Source organism: Emys orbicularis, chromosome 2, assembly GCF_028017835.1.
Source record: "Emys orbicularis isolate rEmyOrb1 chromosome 2, rEmyOrb1.hap1, whole genome shotgun sequence".
Taxonomy (NCBI): Eukaryota; Metazoa; Chordata; order Testudines; family Emydidae; genus Emys; species Emys orbicularis.
Window position 1 is genome coordinate 60760894 of NC_088684.1, and position 22109 is coordinate 60783002.

The 22109-nt window shown below is 43.7% G+C and overlaps 1 protein-coding gene across 1 annotated transcript in view; it reads right to left on the reverse strand.

Moving 5' to 3' along the window:
- The window catches only part of C2H8orf34 (chromosome 2 C8orf34 homolog), a 252748-nt gene extending 231302 nt beyond the window's left edge, over positions 1-21446 (reverse strand). The window contains exon 1 of the mRNA XM_065397933.1: positions 21378-21446. Within this exon, the coding sequence (XP_065254005.1) occupies positions 21378-21446 (69 nt within the window). The remainder of the gene's footprint in view (positions 1-21377) is intronic.
- Positions 21447-22109: the final 663 nt, after the last annotated feature.

Consider the following 22109-nt stretch of genomic DNA (forward strand, 5'->3'; position numbering starts at 1 on the left):
GTGAAAAATGTCCTGCCCCGCGTGCTGTAGTTCGGTTGGCGTAACTGCACTGCAGATGCAGCTAGGTCAATGGAGGGATTCTTCCAGCTACTGCCATTCATGGGGGTGGATTTACTAACTAGAGCAAGGGGGAAACCGCTTGTCCCCTTTTGTCTCTGTAGTAAGTGTCTACACTACACAACACAGCTGCAGCTGGAGCACTTGCCGCGTAGACACATCCACAGAGTGAGAGATGGTCCCTGCCCAGAAGAGCTTCTAGCAGACTAGGGAGGAAGAACAGTCTAGTTCGGTTCCTTCTTCATCACTTACTGCCATTGTGGCCCTGGGCCAGTCACTTAATCTCTCTGTACCTCAGCAGATCCTCTGAGCCTTGGGGATGGAGCCATGGCACTGCCCTGCTTGCAGGGGTGCTGTGAGAGGTTTTTAGTTGTTGTTTTTTTAACAAACCATTTTCGGTCCCAAAACTCCAGTTTTGTCAAAATCGAAATGTTTTGCAGCAGCATGTAGATTTGGATTACATTTTTATCATTTCGGTTCCTGTTGCCAACATGGTACTGAGTCATATTTCATAAAAGGTGAACAGCAAACCAAAATAAACCTCCAGGATCAAAATGAAATGACAGGAGGGGTCTGAACTGAAGCTTTTTCAGCATTCTTGTTCTAAGGGAGACTTTGAAATTTCAGCTTTTTTGTTCCCTTTTGAAAAAAAAAAAATTTATTTCAAGATTGCCAATATTCAACCAGCTCTAGTTAGGAAGTGTTCCTATTCTAAAGTCACGGGGAGCAAGAGACATGCAGGTGGGAAACTGAGGCACTGATGGACAGGGAATTCACAGCTGAGGCAGGAACTGACTGCCGCTCGCCAGAGCCCCAGTCAAGTGCTTTACCCACAAGCCCACCCTTCCTATTCAGTCCTGCAGCACCTTAAATCTCCATCTGATGCAGAGCCGCTTTCAGAAACACAGGTGCTGCCTCTCCTGGACCCAGCCAGGGGGGTGGTTTCTGTGTCTGAGCTGGGGGAGCTTGTCAACATAATACCAAACACACGAGAGAAATCCTCACCCCATGTCTGGCTGATTTGCAGGCACTGGTCTCACTTCCCTCTTTGAGATCATTTGCAACTGCACTTTTCAAAGTCCAAGCCCAGCCATTCTCAGGCTGATTCTGGCTAGTTTAATAGGTTGATTAGCTTGTGCTGTCACTAATTAGTGCTACACCCTTTCAGCCTAACATAGCAGCAAAGCCTCCTTGAAAGACTAAAAACTCCTTCTGGCTCTCCCCTCTGAATCCCAAAGCTGTGTTCAAAATAATGACCAGAGATTGATCACTGGCTGGATTTTCTTAGGGTTTCTCCTGCAGCAAAGGCAGACTTTGAAATGCACAAACTACAAATTCTCACGGCTGAAATGCTGGTTAAACAGCCACTACCCAGCAACTAGTGCAACCCAAATCATGACATTAATGCTAGTATAAGCAGGGCCGGCTCCAGGAACCAGCTCAGCAAGCAGGTGCTTGGGGCGGCAGGTCGGGCTCTTCGGCGGCGGGTCCCTTGGTCCCTCTCGGAGGGAAGGACCCGCCGCTGGATTGCCGCCGAAGAAGAAAGCGGCACGGTGGAGCTGCCGCCGATCACGATCACGGCTTTTTTATTTATTTTTTTCCGCCGCTTAGGGCGGCAAAAACCCTGGAGCCGGCCCTGAGTATAAGCCATTGGCTGCTTTGGCTCATATGCCTCTTCCCCTGTATTCCAGTCTCACTCCACTAGTTGCCTGCCTGGATATGGTGACAAAAACATTGTTACAACGAAAACAAACTCAAGTGCCTTTATATTTTAAAGTAATTAGCCACTGAAGCAACGTACCCAGGGTTCTCCCTCGCTGCCCATTGTTAAATCAAGATGGGATGTTCTTCTAAAAGCCCTGCTGTAGGAATGATTTGGGGGGAGGTCTCTAGGCTGGTCTAGACGAGGGCAGATGAGATTATATCTCTATGATCCCTTCTGGCCTTGGAATCTGAATTATTCTGATTTCTCCGTTTCCTGTGGGGTCGGACACATGGAGCGAGTCTGATCTTCCTGGGGAAAAGCAAGAATTACACTGATGCCCAGCGTGCAGGCAGAGCTGGGGCGGTGGACTAAAAGCAATCACATGAATTCACATTGCAGCTTGCTCTGCCTTCCCCGGCACCTGTGGAATGCAACAGGCACTGAGCTCCAGGTCCCCTTTCAACACAAAGGGGAGAGGAGTGTGGGGTGGGGGAGACCCCAGCCTCTCCACATAAAGCTGTTGATCAGAGCGATCACATATGTCAATCAAGTTTCACATCTCTAGCGAAGGGGTGATCACAGTGGTGGAGGGGGATACCGGAGAGGGATTTCTGTGAGTCCAATGGATGCAAAATCAGCTGTGCACTAACGCTGACAGTTCCCGTCCCCGAAGGGCCCCCACCAGTCCATGCTGGTATCCGGAGGAGAGAGCGGGGGGCAGAAAAGAGCAGGCCAGACAGGGGCCCCTTTGGAGCCTGGGCCTGGCGCCATGGTAAACCCGGTACTGAGCTGAGACAGTAAAACTCTTTAAGGTATCCAGGTGAACAGGTTGGGTTAGTAAAAGTTTACTTGTCTATATTATTTGGAATCTCTCTCAAGCTCGGAGTGTACAGGCAGTTCCTTTGGGATAGCCATGAGATAGACACTGACTGTGTCTGCCTTTCTTTCTGAAGAACATATCACACTAAACCTCTCGCTGTTTGACCTTTGACAGATTAGCTGATAACCGTTCCCTTGAAATCCATGCAGAGTTCGGAAAATCTACAAGCCGGGTTGTGGGGCTGAACATCCTGATTTTTCTGCAGGGGACATTTCCCACCCACTAGTGCCTCATCATGTGATGGAAACTCCATGTGGAAAACCATCAGAGTTTCAAATTCGCTTTGTAAGGTTTTCCCCAATTAGAATGAGGTCTGAACCAAGATGATTGGTGTGGCAATCCTTGGGAGAGGACAAAAGGAATGGAAAAGATAAAAGGTAGGTAAAAACAGATAGGTTAGATACAGCAACAGGAAAGAGAGAAATTCATGAAAAAAAGACAGATAAATTGGAAATGAAAGATAAAGAACAAGAAAAGCAAGAAAACAAAGATGGGGGAGAAGAATAGAAAAGACCAGCGAAAAGCAACAGAAGAAGAAAGAAGAAAAATAGAGAACAGTGAAAGAGAAAAACATGTGGAAAGGGAGAAAGAGGTAGGAAACAGAGAGGACAGGGAAATCAGAGAAAAGAGGAATAGGAACCAGCCAAGAAAGAGAGAAGTTATTTTTCCATTGTGTTCCGGACACTGGAACTCCCACTGGTTGTTTTACTTGGTTGAATTTGTGAACAATTGAAAGTGCTTACTTAAGTCTAGCCAGGGCCGGCTCCAGTCACCAGCTTAACAAGCAGGTGCTTGGGGCGGCCAAGGGAGAGGGGCAGCACCTGCGGCAATTCGGGGGTGGCAGGTCCCTCACTCCCTCTAGGAGTGAAGGACCTGCCGCTGAACTGCCGCCGCCAATCACAGCTTCTTCTTTTTTTCCCCCCCCCCCCCAATTGCCGCCACCGATCGCGGCTTTTTTTTTTGCTTGGGGCGGCAGAAATGCTGGAGCCAGCCCTGAGTCTAGCTCAATGACTAGGAATAAGAAAAATAACTACAAGATACCCATGGAACAGAAAAAAATTTTAAGAGATTACGCTTTACACTAGAGCTGAGCAAAAATGGGAATTTCCATCCCACAGGAAAGCCCAATAGTTCAACTTGTTTTTGTTCTGAAGTGGGACAAAAAGTTTAATATTGAAATTTTTTGTGGAACAAGTTCCAAAAAATTCTATTCAGAAACATTTCCTTTCAGCATTTTTTAAACAAAACAAAAACAAACAACATTTTGATATTCCCAAATCAAAATATTTCATTTTGGCTTGGTGGACTGACTTGACATTTAATTCTGAGCAGTTCAACATGAACCTGCATCTCCCTATAGTGCCTCATTGGAGTTGTAGTTCAGATGCCTGATGTCCCATTCCCTCAAATGGGCCTGGCTCCATGGGCAGACTACATCTTCCTGATGCACCCCTAGACGTGTGACTCCCATGCTGCACCACACGGCTTGGACATGGGGGGAGGGGGAGAACCAAGTTGCATCATGGGAGATGTAATGCAGCCAAGGAGCTCAGCCAGAGGGCATGAGACACCTGGACTATAACTACCACAAGGCAATAAATCATCTTAGGGAAATGAGGTTTAATAATGAACTGATTTGAAACAAAAAAAAGTGTTGGATCAGTTCAAAATATTTTAATTTCGGTTAAACTGACCAAATGGGTTAAACCAATAGAAAAATTGGAAAGTTTCAATTTTGCATAAAACTGCATTTTGTATCGACAAGTCATTTCAACATAAAATAGCCAACCTGCTCTACTTTGTACCTTCTACCTAGGTTGAGTAGCGAGAATCCTACAGCAGAGTCACAGCCCACCAAAACGGTAGAGTTTTAAGCCAGATGCAAACTTAAAATAGTCGAAGAACATTACAACACTTATCGAATAAGTGGAATTTAATAGGAAAAAGATGATCTGTAGTCCTCTATATTAGTAGTGGAGGCCAACTAGGGCACAAATTGAAATATGTTTGCCTACATTTTATAGTAGGGTAGCTGGAAACTACATCAGAATCTGTAGTTGATGTAGCTGAAATGAAACCCAAAAGGTATAACTTTCAGTATCTCCAAAACCCCAAAATACTACCAGTTTCACATTGATGGAAAGACTTTTGGAATAAAAGGAAACCAAAGATCATTTAACTTTCATGCAATAGGCCTGCCAGCTAACAGTAATAGAGGAATCTGATCTTACAAAACACACACCCACACACCAGAAGTGCACTGATTTTCACACTACCAGTTTCAAAAGACAGAAACAGATAACCAAACTCAGAGATGTGAGGTGGGGTCAGTTTCACTCCCTTCACTCACCAGTGTGTAAATGTAAAGGGAATCTAAGATGTTGTACCTTACATTCCAAGGAACTAGAAAAAGGTATAAGGTGCAAGTTAAAGTAGGAGTTGACCTACTTTAACTTCTACCATCTTATGCCTGCTAATAGTTGCTTTTCCTTACTACAGTCCTCTCTCCTTGCTCCTTTAGACTCCCCTCCTTACTTCTTTAGACTCAAAAGATGAAATCTTGGACTTCACCCAAAGCCTTTAGACTCAAATTTAGTGATTCTCAAAAGTTTTCAGCATGTGTGAAACTTTATTACCACTGGGACAACTCACATGAAGAAAGTCCCAGTGGTACAAGTCACATGAGGAAAGTTACTCGTATGCCTAAATCTTTGCAAGATCAACTCCCAGGGGCTTGTCTATACAAACAATTAGTGCACAATAAGCTGCGGTGCAACCCTGCACTAGCCTGACAGGCATTGTCTATGTGTATCCTGTTGCCGCACACGAAAAGTTCTTTATTGCATGTTTCAAAGCGGGGTAGATCAAAGCACAATAGGGGACTTTTAGTGCATGGCAGCAGGGTGCCCAGCTTGCCACCCACTAACGGTTTGGATAGACAAGCCCTAAGCAGACAATCTGAAAAAACACGTCTGCAATTTATATTAAAGGCATGGTTGCAAACTTCACTGGGAAATAGTTATATGCCAGCAATTGAGTTGCATAAATGCAACTTGAATGAGGGGTTGTTGCATGACAGTTTTGTGAGGCCTTTAAGAAGCCAACTGCAGAGGTTGAACAGGCTTAACACTGACACTTATCATATCAGGGCCACCCTGTAAAGCAGGTCTGAGATAATGGGGAGAGCTAAATAAATATCAGCTTACATAAGCTGGATGTACTTTCTACTTTATAAGTTATAGGTTAACTAGGTTACATAGGACTATAATATTATTACTATTAATATTTTAGGACTCAAATATAATAGATACGCAATAATGAAGATGAAAAAAACCTGTGAAAGCAGGGCTCTTTGTAATTAATATGTAAACTAAGAAGTGTGTATTTTCCTGACAGCAAAAAATAAAAATGAAAAAACAATCAAGATAATTATAAAAGGGGATATCATAAAACCCTCTAATGTTCATCTCACAAGGAATTTTTTTTAATCGCTTCCAAGTCCAAACAAAACAACTTCAGCATTTAAACACAACAGGGTAGATTTTCAAAGGCGCAATTGCCCTTTGTGCTTTGAAAATCTCCCCCAATGTAAAGGTCATGGATTATTTAGTCAATATGCCCTCACTAAGCAACACGGGAGACTAACTGGTCCAGGGAAAAGCTATGTTTTAAAAAGATAAAAGGAACAGGTCCTTTAGAAAACTACACCCTGAAACATACAGCATTGTCCTATGCTTAAAAGGATATGGGCATAATATTACGTAGAGTGTTTAAAAACACTTATTGACTGTTTTAGGAGCTGATTCACAAAAACGTAAGCATGTGAGAAACTATGCATGCAAGTAGAACCATGGGGCTGTAGTTAGGGACAGTAGTTACTGAGACACTTAATCCTTCCAGGATAGGGTCAGGTCAGTTCTTCATTGCCAAGAATTAAAGTTTTGGAAAGTTTTTTTTTTTTAATAAAAGAGCCAAGATGCTGCTGGCACTCCTTTTCCAATTTTTCCCCTCTTTTTTTAAGAAAAAACATGCAAAATACTGTATTGCTTTTTTACACAGGCAATAAGGAAAAAAATGCTCATATTTTGAGCTTGCCAACCCTGACCATGATACTTTACAGTTTTCTGATGACTTGATTAGTATTTAAAGGAAGGACAAGTCCACCTAGTTACAAGTTAAGGCCCTAATCCTACAATTGGATCTACATGGGCAGGCCCTGAACGTATGCAGAGCCCCACTGACTTCAGTGGAGTTCTTTGTGGGTGCAGATCTGCTCGTATTAGGGTTGTTAACTTTCTAATTGCACAAAATCGAACACCCCTGCTCTGCCTTTCCCCAAGGCTCCTGCCCCACCCCTTCCCCGAGGCCCTGTCCGCACTCACTCCATCCCCCCTCCCACCATCGCTCGCTTTCCCCCACCCTCACTCACTTTCACTGGGCTGGGGCAGGGGGTTGGGGTGCGGGAGGGGGCTCCAGACTGGGGCTGAGGGATTCGGAGTGCAGGATGGAGCTCAGGGCTGGGACAGGGGGTTGGGGTGCAGACTCTGCGGTAGGGCCAGGGACGAGTGGTTTGGAGTGCAGGATGGAGCTCAGGGCTGGGACAGGGGGTTGGGGTGCAGACTCTGCGGTAGGGCCAGGGACAAGTGGTTTGGAGTGCAGGAGGGGGCTCAGGGAAGGGGTGAGGGGTTGAGGTGCAGGAGGGGGTGCCGGGTGCGGGCTCCAGAAGGGAGTTTGGGTCCAGGAGGGTGCTCAGGGCTGGGGCAAAGGGTTGGGGTATGGGAGGGGGTGAGGGCTCCAGCTGGGGGTGTGGGGTCTGGGATGGGGCCAGGGAGGAGGGGGCTCAGGCTCAGGACTGAGTTAGGGTGAAGGAGGGGGTTCTGAACTGGGGTAGGGGTGCGGGCTCTGGCCTGGCAGTGCTTACCTTAGGCGGCTCCCAGTCAGCAGCGCAGTGAGGCTCCCTGCATGCCCTAGCTCCGCGCAGCTCCCAGAAGTGGCTGCCACTAGGTGGAGGGGCCAGATGGCCCTGCATGCTGCCTGCGCCTGCAGGCGCCACCCCTGCAGCTCCCATTGGCCGCAGTTCCCGGCCAACAGGAGCTGCGGAGCTGGCACTGAGGAGCGGGGGCAGCATGCAGAGCTTCCCTGATCGCCCCTCCGCCTAGGAGCCACAGGGACATTCTGGCTGCTTCCGGGAGCTGCACGGAGCCTGGACAAGTAGAGAGCCTGCATTAGCCCCGCTGTGCCGCCAACCGGACTTTTAATGGCCCAGTCTGCGGTGCTGACCAGAGCCACCAGGGTCCCTTTTCGACCAGGTGTTCTGGTCGAAAACCAGATGCCTGGCAACCCTAGCTCACGTGGATCAAATTGCAGCCTCCAGGCCTCTCCAATCCTAACCAGCCATTGTGGCAGACAAAGTGGGGAAAAAAATATCGCAAACGTTTGATACCACTTAAACAGGATTACAGTATTTTCAAAACTTGATGTGCCTCCTGTTCTTTGCTTGTATTACTATAGTTAATGGTGGATAAAATCAATGCTTCAAAAATATAAAATAAAACAGATTTTTTTTTTTAACTTAAATTGGATTTTTTAAAATTTAAATTAAATATAGGTTTATTTTTAGAAAATAAACCTATTTAAAATTACATTTGGAATTATGACAACTTATGTTAAGGTCTAAACCAATAATCTATTCAAATTGTTTAAATTAAAATACAAAAATTATTAAGAAGTACATATTTGATGCCAAGTTTTAAAGAAAGTCAAACCATTGAACTGCTGGAAGTCACTGGCTGAGCACTTGGATCCAGAGTCTGAAGTACTAAACCAACTTTTGACAGCAGTAGCCTATTCTGCAGGTTCAGACAGAATAGATTTTCTTAATTTTAGTTTATTCAACTAGTTCAGTTCAATAACTAATTCATTTAAAAGTTAAGAAACCAATTGGGAGTTGAAAAGTTTGAAAAGCAGAAAAAAGTTTGTTTTGCCTCTTCCAATCTAGGAATAAAAACTAAGTGTGAGAAGAGGAGATCTACTAGTTCTAAAATATTAAAGGACATGGTGACCAGAACAATCATCTCAATTCACTAACTACAGATAATATCTTCCTTTGTTTAATAAATCGGTTTTAAAATTAAACACGTTTTGAGAAATATTTTCTTATGTATCCAGCATATTTAAGGACATTTAATAAAAATAAATAAAAGGCTGGTTTTGTTCATTTACATTGAATTTGAATTTCCATCCAAGTACAGCTTGCCACAAACCACAAGTAAAAATTAATCATCTAGTAAATAAGAACTGCATCATTCACCATTTTCTAACATAATCAAAAAGTGTAAATATTAAGGATCTGAATAAATGTAAATTAAGCTATAGAATTACTTAAATAAATGTATGTAGGTATAGTGTATCCTCTTCATTGGCAAAAAGCAACACCAAATTTAGTATAAAGGCTATATTTAGTTGCAAATGAACACATTTTAATGGTTAGCAACCAATGAGAATCACCTTTTATTTAGGAAAACAAGTAAAAAAGTACAAATGCAAAATATGATTAAAATCAATTATTTAAATCAAGGTTTGCTGCTTGCCGATTGAAATCATGATTAAAATCAGTGATTTAAATTGCTTTGATTTAAACCAATCCACCCTGCAATAGTGCCCAAAGGCCCAACTAAAATCAGACTCCATTGTGGTAGGAACTGTACAAACACATAGTGAGGGACAGAAGAGCGTGCAATCTAAGTAGAAAAGACACACAAGTGGTTTGGAAAGGAAATAGAAGCACAGAGAAGTAGAGCGGCATGCTCAAGCCACACACAGCAGGACATCAGTGGCAGAGCCAGGAATAGAAGTCAGGTCTCCTGATTCTCAATCCAGTAGACTCCATTTGCTCCCCCCCCCCCACCCTCCTTGGTCTCCTTTTTAATTCCCCTATACTTTTCTTCAGTATTCCTCCAAACTAATTTTGAGTTCCTCCTTATTTTGGCTAACTCCTTCCTTTTAATCTTTTTCCTAGTATTGGGAATCAGAATATTATTGGGAATCAGAAGAAAAATAATGCTCTCTCGAGTTTCTTATTTGTTTCTGGTTCTCTTCCTCTCCTTGTTTTCCGCTTTTCTTTCAGTATTTTTACTTCACAGCACAGAAAAAATTATCTGTGTAAAAAGTTAAGTGATAATTTTGTTTCTTTATTTGTTACCTTGTTTCCTTTTCTTTATGTCTCTTCTCTTTCCTCTGCACTGGTAAGTCTCCTCTTGCTTACATTCTGTGTCTTATTCCCCAAATCTCTTTCCAATCTGTTCTCCTCTACATACTAGGCTGAACGGTGCCTTATAGGCACTACAGGTCTGTCTCATCTTACGCTGGGGTTACGTTCCGCGGTCAGCGCGTAAAGCGAAAACCGCGTATAGTCAAAATTACATTGAGTGTAATGGCAGGCAGAATCGCCCGCACTACAGGAACAGTATTTAAATTGTTATTTTTCTCTTTTTTTTTTGTTTTGTTTTTTGTTTTTGCCGACCGCGTAAAGCTGAATTCACGCATGTTAAATGCGCGTAAGATGTGACAGACCTGTACTATAAATTGGGTACATTGCCCAAGCCAGAGCACTAGGAGGCAACTGTGACTCAGCAAAACACAGTACCTTCCAGGACTCCTTACCACAAAAGGGGTTTAAAACCCCTTAAGAAGATGCAGCATGGTTTCCCATGATCACTCATCCTTTCAGGATGACTAATGCTGTTTGACTTGTGCAGCTCTTGTGCTCAAATGAGTACAAGGATTGCAATTATTCTTGACCCTTGCATTGTGGCAGAGGAAGGAAAGGATCTTTTCACTTTCCTCCTGCCTTATACATCCACATTCATGCATGTCAAAGTCTAGCCCTGTGAGTCATCCTTCCTCTTTTGACCCAAGACCTAGACTGATCCTCTCTCTCCTCTGCCAGATTTGATCCCCAGGTGGTTCCTCCCCCTCACCCCCAAGCAGATTCCCCTTGTATCACAGAATTTGCCTCTTCAAATTTGTTTCTTCTACTCACTCATCCATGATTGCTTCCAGAGATTCTTCCCCTAAGATTGCTCCAGATGTCACACCACTCATCCCCAAGATCTGACCACCAAGTTTCCCCCATTACTGTAGACTACATTATTGTAGACTTTTAGGAAGAATGCAGCTGATAACACAACAGGGCAGACCTGCCTGCATTTGTGCAGCAAAAATAAATAAATTTGTTAAAAAGGGAAAAAATCCTGCATGTAAATTTTAAAGTCCTGAAGTGGGCTCGTCACTAGACACAAACCCCTCACAACCATCACTGTCTCCCCTCCCCCGCCCCCCAGTATTGCCAACCACAAGCATTACAAATAATCATGAGTGAGCCCTCACACAAAAAATACTGGAATCATCACAGGTTGCCTTTCGGTTTTTTGAGCCTTTAGAGTACACTCAGTTCCAGCTTTTCCCAGCAACTATAAGGGCTAGAAAGTTACTTAAAAAAAGAAAGCTGGAATTCTGATGTAATCCCTTGACTCCAGGAGCCGGGCTTTAAGAAAAAAAAAAAAAAAACACTAAACATCAAGAGACTTGCAAAAAAATGTTTCCAACATTGCCTCAATTGCCCCATATTCCGTCAATCCTCCCCTTCATCTTCACTGTATTAATGTGCCCCATTGTCCTCCAAATCCATTAGAAACCCACCCCAAGTTGTTCGGTTCTCCCCACTGCCACCCATCCCTCACACAAACATTGGGCTGGACTCCTTGCTCAGTACATGTGGGTCCAGTGGCTACTTCTCCCTTCCTCTGACTTTTCTTCCCATCAGGTACCTACCTTGTCATACATTCCTCCCCCAGCTTCCTCTAGGTCTCATATTGGAGGAGAAGAGAGGAGGTGAAGGCAAGGAGGCAGCCTAATTGGCTGGTGGGGAAAGGAGGAGAGGGAGTCTCAGAAACCAGGCCTGGTTGACCCTACCTGCCAGTCAAAAGCCAAACACCCAACAGGGAAGGATGGGTAGCAGAGCTGGAAATTGAACTTTTGACCAAATGGTAGAGATTAGGTACCTTTGGCACCACACTACTTGCCCTCTCACTCTGCTAAGAGGCTGAAAGAAGCAGCCTGCAATGCCCCCAGAGGGGAAGAAAAAGTAAAAGCAGACATAACCATGTAATAGCAGTTAAGGCAGAAGATAGAATTGCCACTTCTTGCAGTTTTATCACTGTTGTGTCTTTTGCTCTTCACATAACAAATGTAACACAAAGGAACCACCTGGGCATAGTGGGGTACAAATAATAGTGTTTACTGAATATATACAACATGCAACTCCTAGCTACATACTCACTACTATTCTAATGGCTTCTAACACAGAGAATACAGTAAGCACTACTGCAGGGCTCACAAATGATTTAAACATGTTTCCATATAGTATAATTGCAAACCTCATTGAATTTGGAAGTTTTCTGAGTGATTTGGGGTGGGGTGGGGAGGGTCATTTTTAAAATACAGTTTTCATGATTGTCTAAATCCTGGAATGAAACTCAGGAATTTCTGTCTTTATATCAAATGCTTCAACTGCTTTCAATGAGTCTGAAACCATAGGTTACCCTCAGTAAAGATGGCCCACATTTCCCTTTCAGTCTATAGGGATACTAAGAGAGCGCAGGAAAAAGTGGGGGCAAGAGGAAACTGAGGGGTGCAGAAAGGAAATCTGAGGGATTGAAAGGGAATATGGGGTGCAGAAGACTGTAGCACAGTGGTTCTCAACCAGGGGTATGTGTACCACTGGGGGTACTCAGAAGTCTTCCAGGGGGGTACATCAACTCATCTAGATACTTGCCTAGTTTTACAACAGGCTACTAAAAAAGCACTAGCGAAGTCGGTACAAACTAAAATTTCATACAGACAAAAGTAGTAAGCAATTTTTCAATAACTGTGCTGTGACACTTTTGTATTTTTAGGTCTGATTTTGTAAGCAAGTAGTTTTTAAGTGAGGTGAAACTTGGGGATACGCAAGACAAATCCGACTCCTGAAAGGGATACAGTAGTCTGGAAAGGTTGAGAGCCACTGCTTTAAAGGAGCTGGAAAAGTAGGAGCAGAGAAATTTGGAGACTGTGTGGGAAAAGCAAGGCAAAATATGGGGGAATGATGATTAACAAATTTAGATTGATGTTGTCAGGCTTAAATCAGTATTTTCTAAAGTGTTTTCAGCTCATCAGTTGAAAGGTGCTATATAAAAATAAAATAGTAATATATAAAATAGTTATACAAGCACTATCCGATAGAAATAGAAATATTCAGTCTCACAATTTAAAAATATGTTTTTCACTGCTTCCAAAAAAACCAACAGCATATTTTCATGTGTTACGAGAGTCACTGAAAGCCCCAAGGATGGACATATGAACTTATTCAAACATGCTCACAATCCTAAAACCCCCACTTTGTTTCAGTAGTTGTGAATTCTGTATGTTCAATTTTTATTATGAACTAGCTGAGCTTCCCGTCATACACACAAAAAATTAACCTCACTTATGAACGTTCTTGTTAACATAACAAAAAGATACTTTGTAACTTTTGTTTTAGGCGAGGCTTAATTTTGCTGTGCTACCCTTCACACACACACACACACACACACACACACACACACACACACACACACACACACACACACACACACACACACACCTCTTGAAATGCAATTTACAATTCTTCATTTGGGTCAAGAAGCTATTTGAAAACTACACTTTCAAATCAAAGTCAGCATCAGATATAAAACATTATGGGTAAATTTGTAGCAGCTACCTAAAAGGAGTAAGAGCAATGCTTTCAGTAATGTCAAACATTTTTAACAAAAAGGGGGTTTTGTCCTTAATTTCTTTTTTCAGACTTCTTTGTTTTGTCTTAAATATACTTTGCTAAGATTTTAAATATAAAAAGGCAACCCTGCGTTCTACTTCTAAATTATTTTAATACACCTTTCCCACCTTATTTTAGCCTCCCTGAAGTTGCACTATCTGGTTCCTGTTCCACTGTGATATCAAAGCTACCAGAGGAACCCACAGGAGCATGGTAACAGAAAATTATACCACCATTTATGACTTTTGAGGAATGTCTCTTTTCATTATGTATCAGTCAGGATGTACAGATCTGCACTACTGAGGCACACAAGTGTTCTTTTCTGGACCTGCACTATATCTCTAATATTCAGGGCCAAATATTCAGGGCCAAAAATATTTTTAAATGACCACTTAAACTGTGCCAATAAAAACTGTGTATACACCCACTGTGCAAAGGAAACCCACACTTACACATGCAAATAGGTAGTTAAGCACAGGCAGTGTGGCCAATTTGCACACATAATTACCTGTTTCAAGAGAGCAAATATGGAGTTAGCGCAAGTTCAATTACCTGATTGTTCATTCATCCATACATATTTGTACCCAAGGCCGGAGAGTGTACAACTTCAGCAATGGTATACGAAAATTTAGCTCTCACTCGGAGCCAGATTCTGCCTGATCTTTACATGGGTGCGTAATGGAAACAATATGCAAAGAACCATCCCCTGTACCCTACCACGTGCAGTCTGTGTAAGTATGAGGCATAACTGCAGTCCCAGTGAAGGAAATGTTCCATCTCTACTCCCCGGGGCACCTAGTGTCCCAAAAGGAAGTGTACTAGTGGTCCCACTCCTCCATAAGCATTGGGGGTTTAGGAAGACATTCCCTAAGTCAGTGAGTCTCCACCTCATACTTTACACTGGGAGCATAATGTAGTTCTAAATAATAAGAGTGTATAGAAGCGTGGGAGTCACATTTTCAAAATTATACCTGACAGCATATGTTTCTACAAACTCAGATGCCTGGATGCAAGTCTGAATACTATCACACGTAGTCTCTGCACACCCAAAAATGAAGTTCCAGTTGATTTCAGTTGGATTTCTTGGAGCTCAGCACTTCTGAAAAATCAGTTTGGGCACTCAAAAACTGAGGCACCCAAAATGAGTGGACTTTGTTGAAGATATGGGTCTAAGCTAATAGAGGACTGAACTGGCAACCCTTTCACAGATAAGTAATCATTGCCCATGTAAATAGTCCTACTGATTTCAATGGGACTACGCTATCTATGAGTAGCTTTTACTCTTGCAAGTATAAAGATACTAAGATCAGGGCCCTAGGATAGTCCCCATTAATAATCAATATATACAAATGTATCCCAGAAGAGGGCTAGACATACTTAGCAGAAACAAAATCCAGGAGGTATATTAGATAGGATAAAACTGTATATGATACAAACCCTCAAGTTTCAGCATACAAACCAACCACTAATTGTGTGCGGATAAGAAAACACTGACCCCTGGAATACAGTAGTCCATCATAAAGGTTTTTCCACCTTCCTATGGACAGGTTGGTACTCTAACTACTCTCAGAAAGGGAATACCAAGCTAGATCAATTACACGGGTCGGATCCAGTATGATAAATCCTATGAATGCTGCAATCTAAAATTCTGCCTGTGAAATACAAGTACTGAAAGAACTTTGTCTTTCTAGGGCTCCACCTAGCTGTCTGAAACTAAACATTTCTCAGTCTAAAATTCACATGACCCAGAATTCACTACTTTTCATCCCAGGAACAGAATGTGTCCTGATATCATTTATTTTTGTTTCAATTTTATGGCTAATTCTGAAGAGCCTAGACAGAAGCATCTCTAGGAGACTATTATATCAATCAGTATGATTTTTATATCCTAAAAGTTGCACTCTATCTTTTGATAGTATACATTGACAGCTGAGATGCTCAAGTTAACAGTCCCTGGATTTGTACATTTAAGGACTAAGGGCACACCATTCTCAGAAGATGGCCCACAACTCTGGAATTCACTCCAGCCTTATACCATGCCTGCTCCCTTTGTTGGCCTAATAGCTGTTCAATGAATAACAATATTCTGAAGGGTAGATTCAGGTTTAGGGTTATTTTTGATTTAGCAAGACAGTTATTTTGGTTCTCTTAACCAATGGTGGTTGGCTGATTATTTGCGGTTTTTAATGTAAATGTGTCTAGAGATGGTCTGTTCTATAAATGGAGGTGAAGTAATATATAAAATATACTTATAAATGTTAAGATCATCATTTTATGATTCTGTAAATAATTCTTTTTATGGTGTCATACATAATTCATCTGATACACACAGTGGATTGAAATAATCATTGATATTATGTTTTTCAACTAGCCCTTTTAAAACCTAAAGAAAAATGCAAACTAACAACAAAGCTTGACTGAGTAATTAGAACACACATCAAACAAGTTCCCTCAACAGCTTTGATAAGAAAAATGTAGTTTGCACATCTGTTACTAAAAGCATATTTTAAAAAAAGACTGAAAAAATATTTGTTTTTCAGAGGCTAGAAATTTAATTATGGACAAGTTTAGTTAACTCTAGGCAAAGTGAACCTAATGTTGCAGCCCTTTGTTCAGGCAAAACTGTCCCTGAAGTCAACTTAAGACCATAAATTCAGGGCCCACTATTGCTTTATAAGAGTGATCAGAGCCCAGATCTTAGGTATAGTCATTTTAAAAAAAAAAAAAAATAGTCCAAGGAATTAACTGTTTTCTGGTTTGTATAACAACATACAGATTAGTTTTTCAACCCTTAATTCTATACATTAGAAAATCTTCAAGTCACTAGATAGGTCTCAGAACTGTTATAGGTCTGCTGCAATCTCTTTTTAAAGGACTGTTTCTGCTCCTATTCAAGTTAATAGCTAAATGCCCAATTACTTCAATAGGAGCAGTTTGATCCTAAAAGAGTAATGTCCTGGTTTCCAAGTGTTCAGAGGAGCTTGACTTTATTAGGATTATTAGCATGAGTGAGAACTACTTGCATGAGAAAGGAACTTTAGAATTAGGTCCTGGGAATTCAGAATGAGTCAATACTTCAATTGGAGAGAAATGAGTGGGTACAGATTCAGAATATTATTGCCTAGCCAGCTTTATGCACAACATGTACACAGGTCCTGTTCACACTGTGAAGCTTCACTGTTTTTTGCAGAAATATTTCCACAATCAACATTCCTGTTAAACAGAGTCTAGCTCCCCCTTCCGTCCACACACAAATGGTGCTAACCCAAGATCTCATGTTACCAGGGAGGAGGGTCTGAGCCTGAGACAATCCAGGCCCAAGGGTTCAGGTACTGTTTTCTGGTGTAGACGCAGCCCCGCAGGACTCATGCTCTGGGAGTCCAACGAGAGTATTCCACAATCTACCAGCTGACTTTTTTTGTCCTCTGGACAGTCAAGCATGGTGGACAGCGAAGTTTTCCCACATTTCACCACAAACAAAGGGCTAGAGTGGCCACATTTTGGGAGGTTGCTAGGAAATCTGCATTTAGTGTGTAGGTGCTGGGTGGCGTGAGGGCCTGTGATATCCTGGAGGTCAGATTAGATGATCCGGTGGTCCCTTCTTGCTTTAGACTGACTGACTGACTCTCTATATCTCTATCTATCTATCTATATGAATGATATGGCCCACATAATGCTGTATGGATGCTGGAGCCCCAGGTTGGGGCCCAAGGGTCAACAATTCCTAACCTGGGATTACAAATAAGTGTAGATTTCCCAAACAACTGCAACTTTACAGATCCCCATGTATACCATGTGTTGCTATTGTTGAAGCTGAATACCATAAGAGCTGGTGTTCAGATCTGGCCACTACTAATACAGTACAATAGGGAGAATAATGGGCAGAAATGGAGGCAACAGGTACAGGATAATACAGGACAGAAAGGAGGACAGTTACGGTTTTGTGTATGACAGTGTAAGTAATTGGCACCTTTGGCAGGACAAACCATGCACTGACCAACAGCTTCAACCACCCAGACTAACATGTAAGGGAACTACTGGTCATTAAAAAAATATGGTTTGGCATTTCAGACATCAGCTTATTATGCCAGTATGATTGTGTCTGGAATTCAAAATCCTGTTTTCTACGAGTACTGTTCATTTATCTACATAGTTGGACACGATTCTATTTATTCTCTTCCATCCCTGGCTTTCCTCACTTCAATTCACTATTTCTCTGCCCATTCCCTGTGGCACCCTTCCATTCACTCACTATTAATCAGCAATACTTAGGCACTTCCTTAAAGCTTCTGCCTTGAACCATGTATAGTGGTAGTTTGACAGTAATAGCCATGACCTGCTGACCAAATATAACCTTTACTGAGCTCCATCTAACTTCACCCTGTACTGACTGGGCACCATGGAGTTTGTACACATTGCAAAGGACAATTGTCCATGCCAACTGGTGACTAATTAGCATCAGGAATGGAAATGGCTCCATGTCTAGTTGGCAGCAGAGTGCCCCAAGGGTCGGTACTGGGGCAGGTTTTGTTCAATATCTTCATTAATGATCTGGAGGATGGCGTGGATTGCACCCTCAGCAAGTTTGCAGGTGACACTAAACTGGGAGGAGAGGTAGATACGCTGGAGGGTAGGGATAGGATACAGAGGGACCTAGACAAATTAAAGGATTGGGCCAAAAGAAATCTGATGTGGTTCAACAAGGACAAGTGCAGAGTCCTGCACTTAGGATGAAAGAATCCCATGCACTGTTACAGACTAGGGACCGAGTGGCTAGGGAGCAATTCTGCAGAAAAGGACCTAGGGGTTACAGTGGACAAGAAGCTGGATATGAGTCAACAGTGTGCCCTTGTTGCCAAGAAGGCTAATGGCATTTTGGGCTGTATAAGTAGGGGCATTGCCAGCAGATCGAGGGATGTGATCATTCCCCTCTATTTGGCACTGGTGAGGCCTCATCTGGAATACTGTGTCCAGTTTTGGGCACTACAAGAAGGATGTGGCAAAATTGGAAAGAGTCCAGCGGAGGGCAACAAAAATGATTAGGGGTCTGAAGCACATGACTTATGAGGAGAGGCTGAGGGAACTGGGATTGTTTAGTCTGCAGAAGAGAAGAATGAAGGGGTATTTGATAGCTGCTTTCAACTACCTGAAAGGGGGTTCCAAAGAGGGTGGATCTAGACTGTTCTCAGTGGTAGCAGATGACAGAACAAGGAGTAATGGTCTCAAGTTGCAGTGGGGGAGGTTTAGGTTGGATATTAGGAAAAACTTTTTCCCTCAGAGGGTGGTGAAGCACTGGAATGGGTTACCTAGGGAGGTGGTGGTGGAATCTCCTTCCTTAGAGGTTTTTAAGGTCAGGCTTGATGAAGCCCTGGCTGGGATGATTTAGTTGGGAATTGGTCCTGCTTTGAGGAGGGGGTTGGACTAGATGACCTCCTGAGGTCCCTTCCAACCCTGATATTCTATGAAATGGGATAAAGAAGCCAAAAAGAATATGAAGAGGATTTTATCCACCTTTCACTGAAACCCAAGTATCTGTTTCATTTTATACTACGGCAAAACCTGTAGGCATGACAAACTATAAAATATTATTCAATTTAACTGATTGTGTGTACATTGTGCTCCCAATATACTGTATCTTTCTATATAACAAGCGTAGTTACATTATTAGCTTGATCCTGTGGTCTTTGAGCAAGACAAATTCCCACTGACTTCAAAGGTGCTTTCCTTGACTAAGGATGTCAGGATCAAACTAGGAAAAATGGACATTTCCACTGAGCAAAGTCCAGTGAACAGCAACAAAAATGATTAAACGTCTAGAAAACATGACCTATGAGAGAAGATTGAAAAAAAAATGAGGTTTGTTTAGTCTGGAGAAGAGAAGACTGAGGGGGAATATAACAACAGTTTTTGAGTACATAAAAGGTTGTTACAAGGAGGGGGGAGAAAAACTATTCTTGTTAACCTTTCAGGACAGGACAAAAAGAAATGGGCTTAAATTGCAGCAAGGGTGGCTTAGGTTGCACATTAGGAAAAACTTCCTGTCAGGGTGATTAAGTACTGTAATAAATTGCTTAGAAAGGTTTTTGAATCTCTGTCATTGGAGATTTTTAAGAGCAGGTTAAACAAACACCTGTCAGGGATGGTCTAGAGATAATACTTAGTCCTGCCTTGAGTGCAGGGGACTGGACTAGACCTCTCAAGATCCCTTCAAGTCCTATGCTTCTATGAAATTCACATCACCCGCATAAAACAGGAGCAGCCAGGCTTTATCTAGGTGAAGTGCCAGGAGCCTCTTTGGGTAAAAAGGCACACACTTATTTTATGGACTAGAAAACAAGTTGATATCAGGTAGGGTGTTTTGTTTTTTTTTATTTTAGTATACAAAAGGCAGGTCTATTAGTGAAAAGTCAAAAGAGGAGACAAATTAGTCATTTTTTCATGATAGTTGCCAAGCAACCATGTTTATAAAAATCTAACATTTCATTAACATCAAAAAGGGGAAGTTTGGTTTTGATAAAAATATCTAGAAATACTTAAAATTGGTCTATTCCTTAGTATCTACTTTGAATTTTTTTTAAAAAATAGAGTTTTTATTACAGATTTGAAGAATGAAAATATCCACCTCCTTGAATCTGAACCAAGGTATTCTGTCATAACAGCCTTAGTCCATGTAAGATATAACAACTGACCCATATCAACTTGTTTTCTAACAAAATTTGAATCCTTTTTTATTAGGGTTTGAAGTTGCCTCCTAACATGGAGAGACAGAATTCATCAAACTATTTTTTTCCAGGTAAGGAACACGAATAGGTGAATCAGACGTATTAAGATTGGTAAAGGATAAGGAAAATAATGAAAAACAGAGTTGTACGTCTCACAATGGTACTATATATGATCATACGCACACTTAGGTTTTGTAGATCTTGTTCATATTAAAGCAAAATACTGCATGTAGCCTGTGGCCAAGTGTTTTATTGCAAATACAGATGTAAAATACATCATTTCTCGGGGTGCTGGAACAATTTGTATAGGGAGGATGCTGAGAGCCATTGAACCAAACTGTAAACCCTGTATATGATAGAAACCACTTCAAGCCAGGGGGTGGGGCAGCACCTATGTTATTCCTTAAAGACTTTCAATAGGTGTAGGCAGATTTTGTAAGTATTATGTTCCCAGCCCAGTGCGGTGATTTCCCTGTAAATACACATTCATTTCTCGCTATGCTGAATTTCTTTCTAACCCATCAGAAGGAGTTGTTCCATTCTCCTGCCTCCCCTAGGTCTTCCCATAGCCTGTATGTTTCGCCCTGAACCACAGGGACGCCCAGGGAAGTATTCCCATGTGGCGGCTGTGTGTGTGTGTGTGACTGTCAGCACAGGTCGCGTTGGCCGCTGCCCAGCGAGCCTTCGGGAGTCCTGCCCAGCGCTCCCATGGAAATGACAGGGACGCCTCTCAGGCCGGGCGGGGCAAAGTCACTTGCTCTCCCCTCGCCCTAGCAACGCACGGGACGCTTTCCCACTCAGTTCACACACAAACCAGGGCGGCTGCCCACGCTGCTCACCTCACTCACGCCCCAAGGGCTGCGGAACCCGGGGGGCTTCCCCCGGCTGTGGCCAATCTGGGGGCGTGCGCTCTGCGTGCGGGGGAATCCCTGCGCGTGAGGCGGCGGCGTCCCCTGCGTGTCGGGGAGAGCAGGGCCAGGCGTGTGAGGGTGCAGGTGCCGTGGAGGGGGAAAGGGGCATGGGGGAGGGGGCGCAAGGCGCGCGCCTGCAGCCCGTGGAATCGCGTGACGTTTCACGGGTGGGTCACACACGAGCTCGCACCTGCTGTGCCCCGGCAGCCCAACCCATCCCCTCGCCTTCGCGCCCCCCTCCCCGCCTCACCTCGAACAGGGGCCCGATCCTGTTCTTCTCCAGGTAGGCTTGGATCCTGGTTTGCTGATGCGCCGCCATCAGGAGCCGAGCTGCCGAGGCGGGGGCCCGGCTCACCCTCCCGCAGGCGCGGGGCTCTCAGGCGGTGGGAGCGGGAAGGGCCCCCGCAGGGGGAGACGAAAGCCCAAGTCCCAGGGACGGAGCCAACTCAGGTAATGGGGGCGCGCCGGGCGGGGCGGAGCGCGGCTGCCCTCAGGCAGCGGCTGAGGCGAGGGACTGGCCGGAGCGGGGCAGGCGGGAGGAGAAGGGAGCGGCGCTGGCGTGTGTCTGGGTCGGCTCCTTGGTTACCGGAGCAGCCGCTCTGCTCCCTCGGCCACCGCGCTCGCCTCGCCCAGCTGCCGCCCTAGCGACAGTGCAGCCCGCGGGGTCGGTGCTGCTCCCCCAGCGCCGCTGGCTGCGCGGGGGCGGGCTGGCTCTTCAGCTGCCGCTCGCACATACGGGACTAAAGCCCGCAGCCTCCCGCTCCCGCTAGCGCAGCAGCAACCCTGCTCCGCGCCGGGCTCCCCCGCTGCCAGCGCCTTGCTGCTACCGCGACACACAGTAACACGCTTCCCCCGCTGGCTGAAGTTTCCTGATGAGCTGAGGGAAACTGACTCTCATCAGCCACGGTTAATATCCAGGCGAGGTGGGGGCTGTACAAACAATCCTCACACCCCTCATTTGCATATTGATTGAAAAGGGACA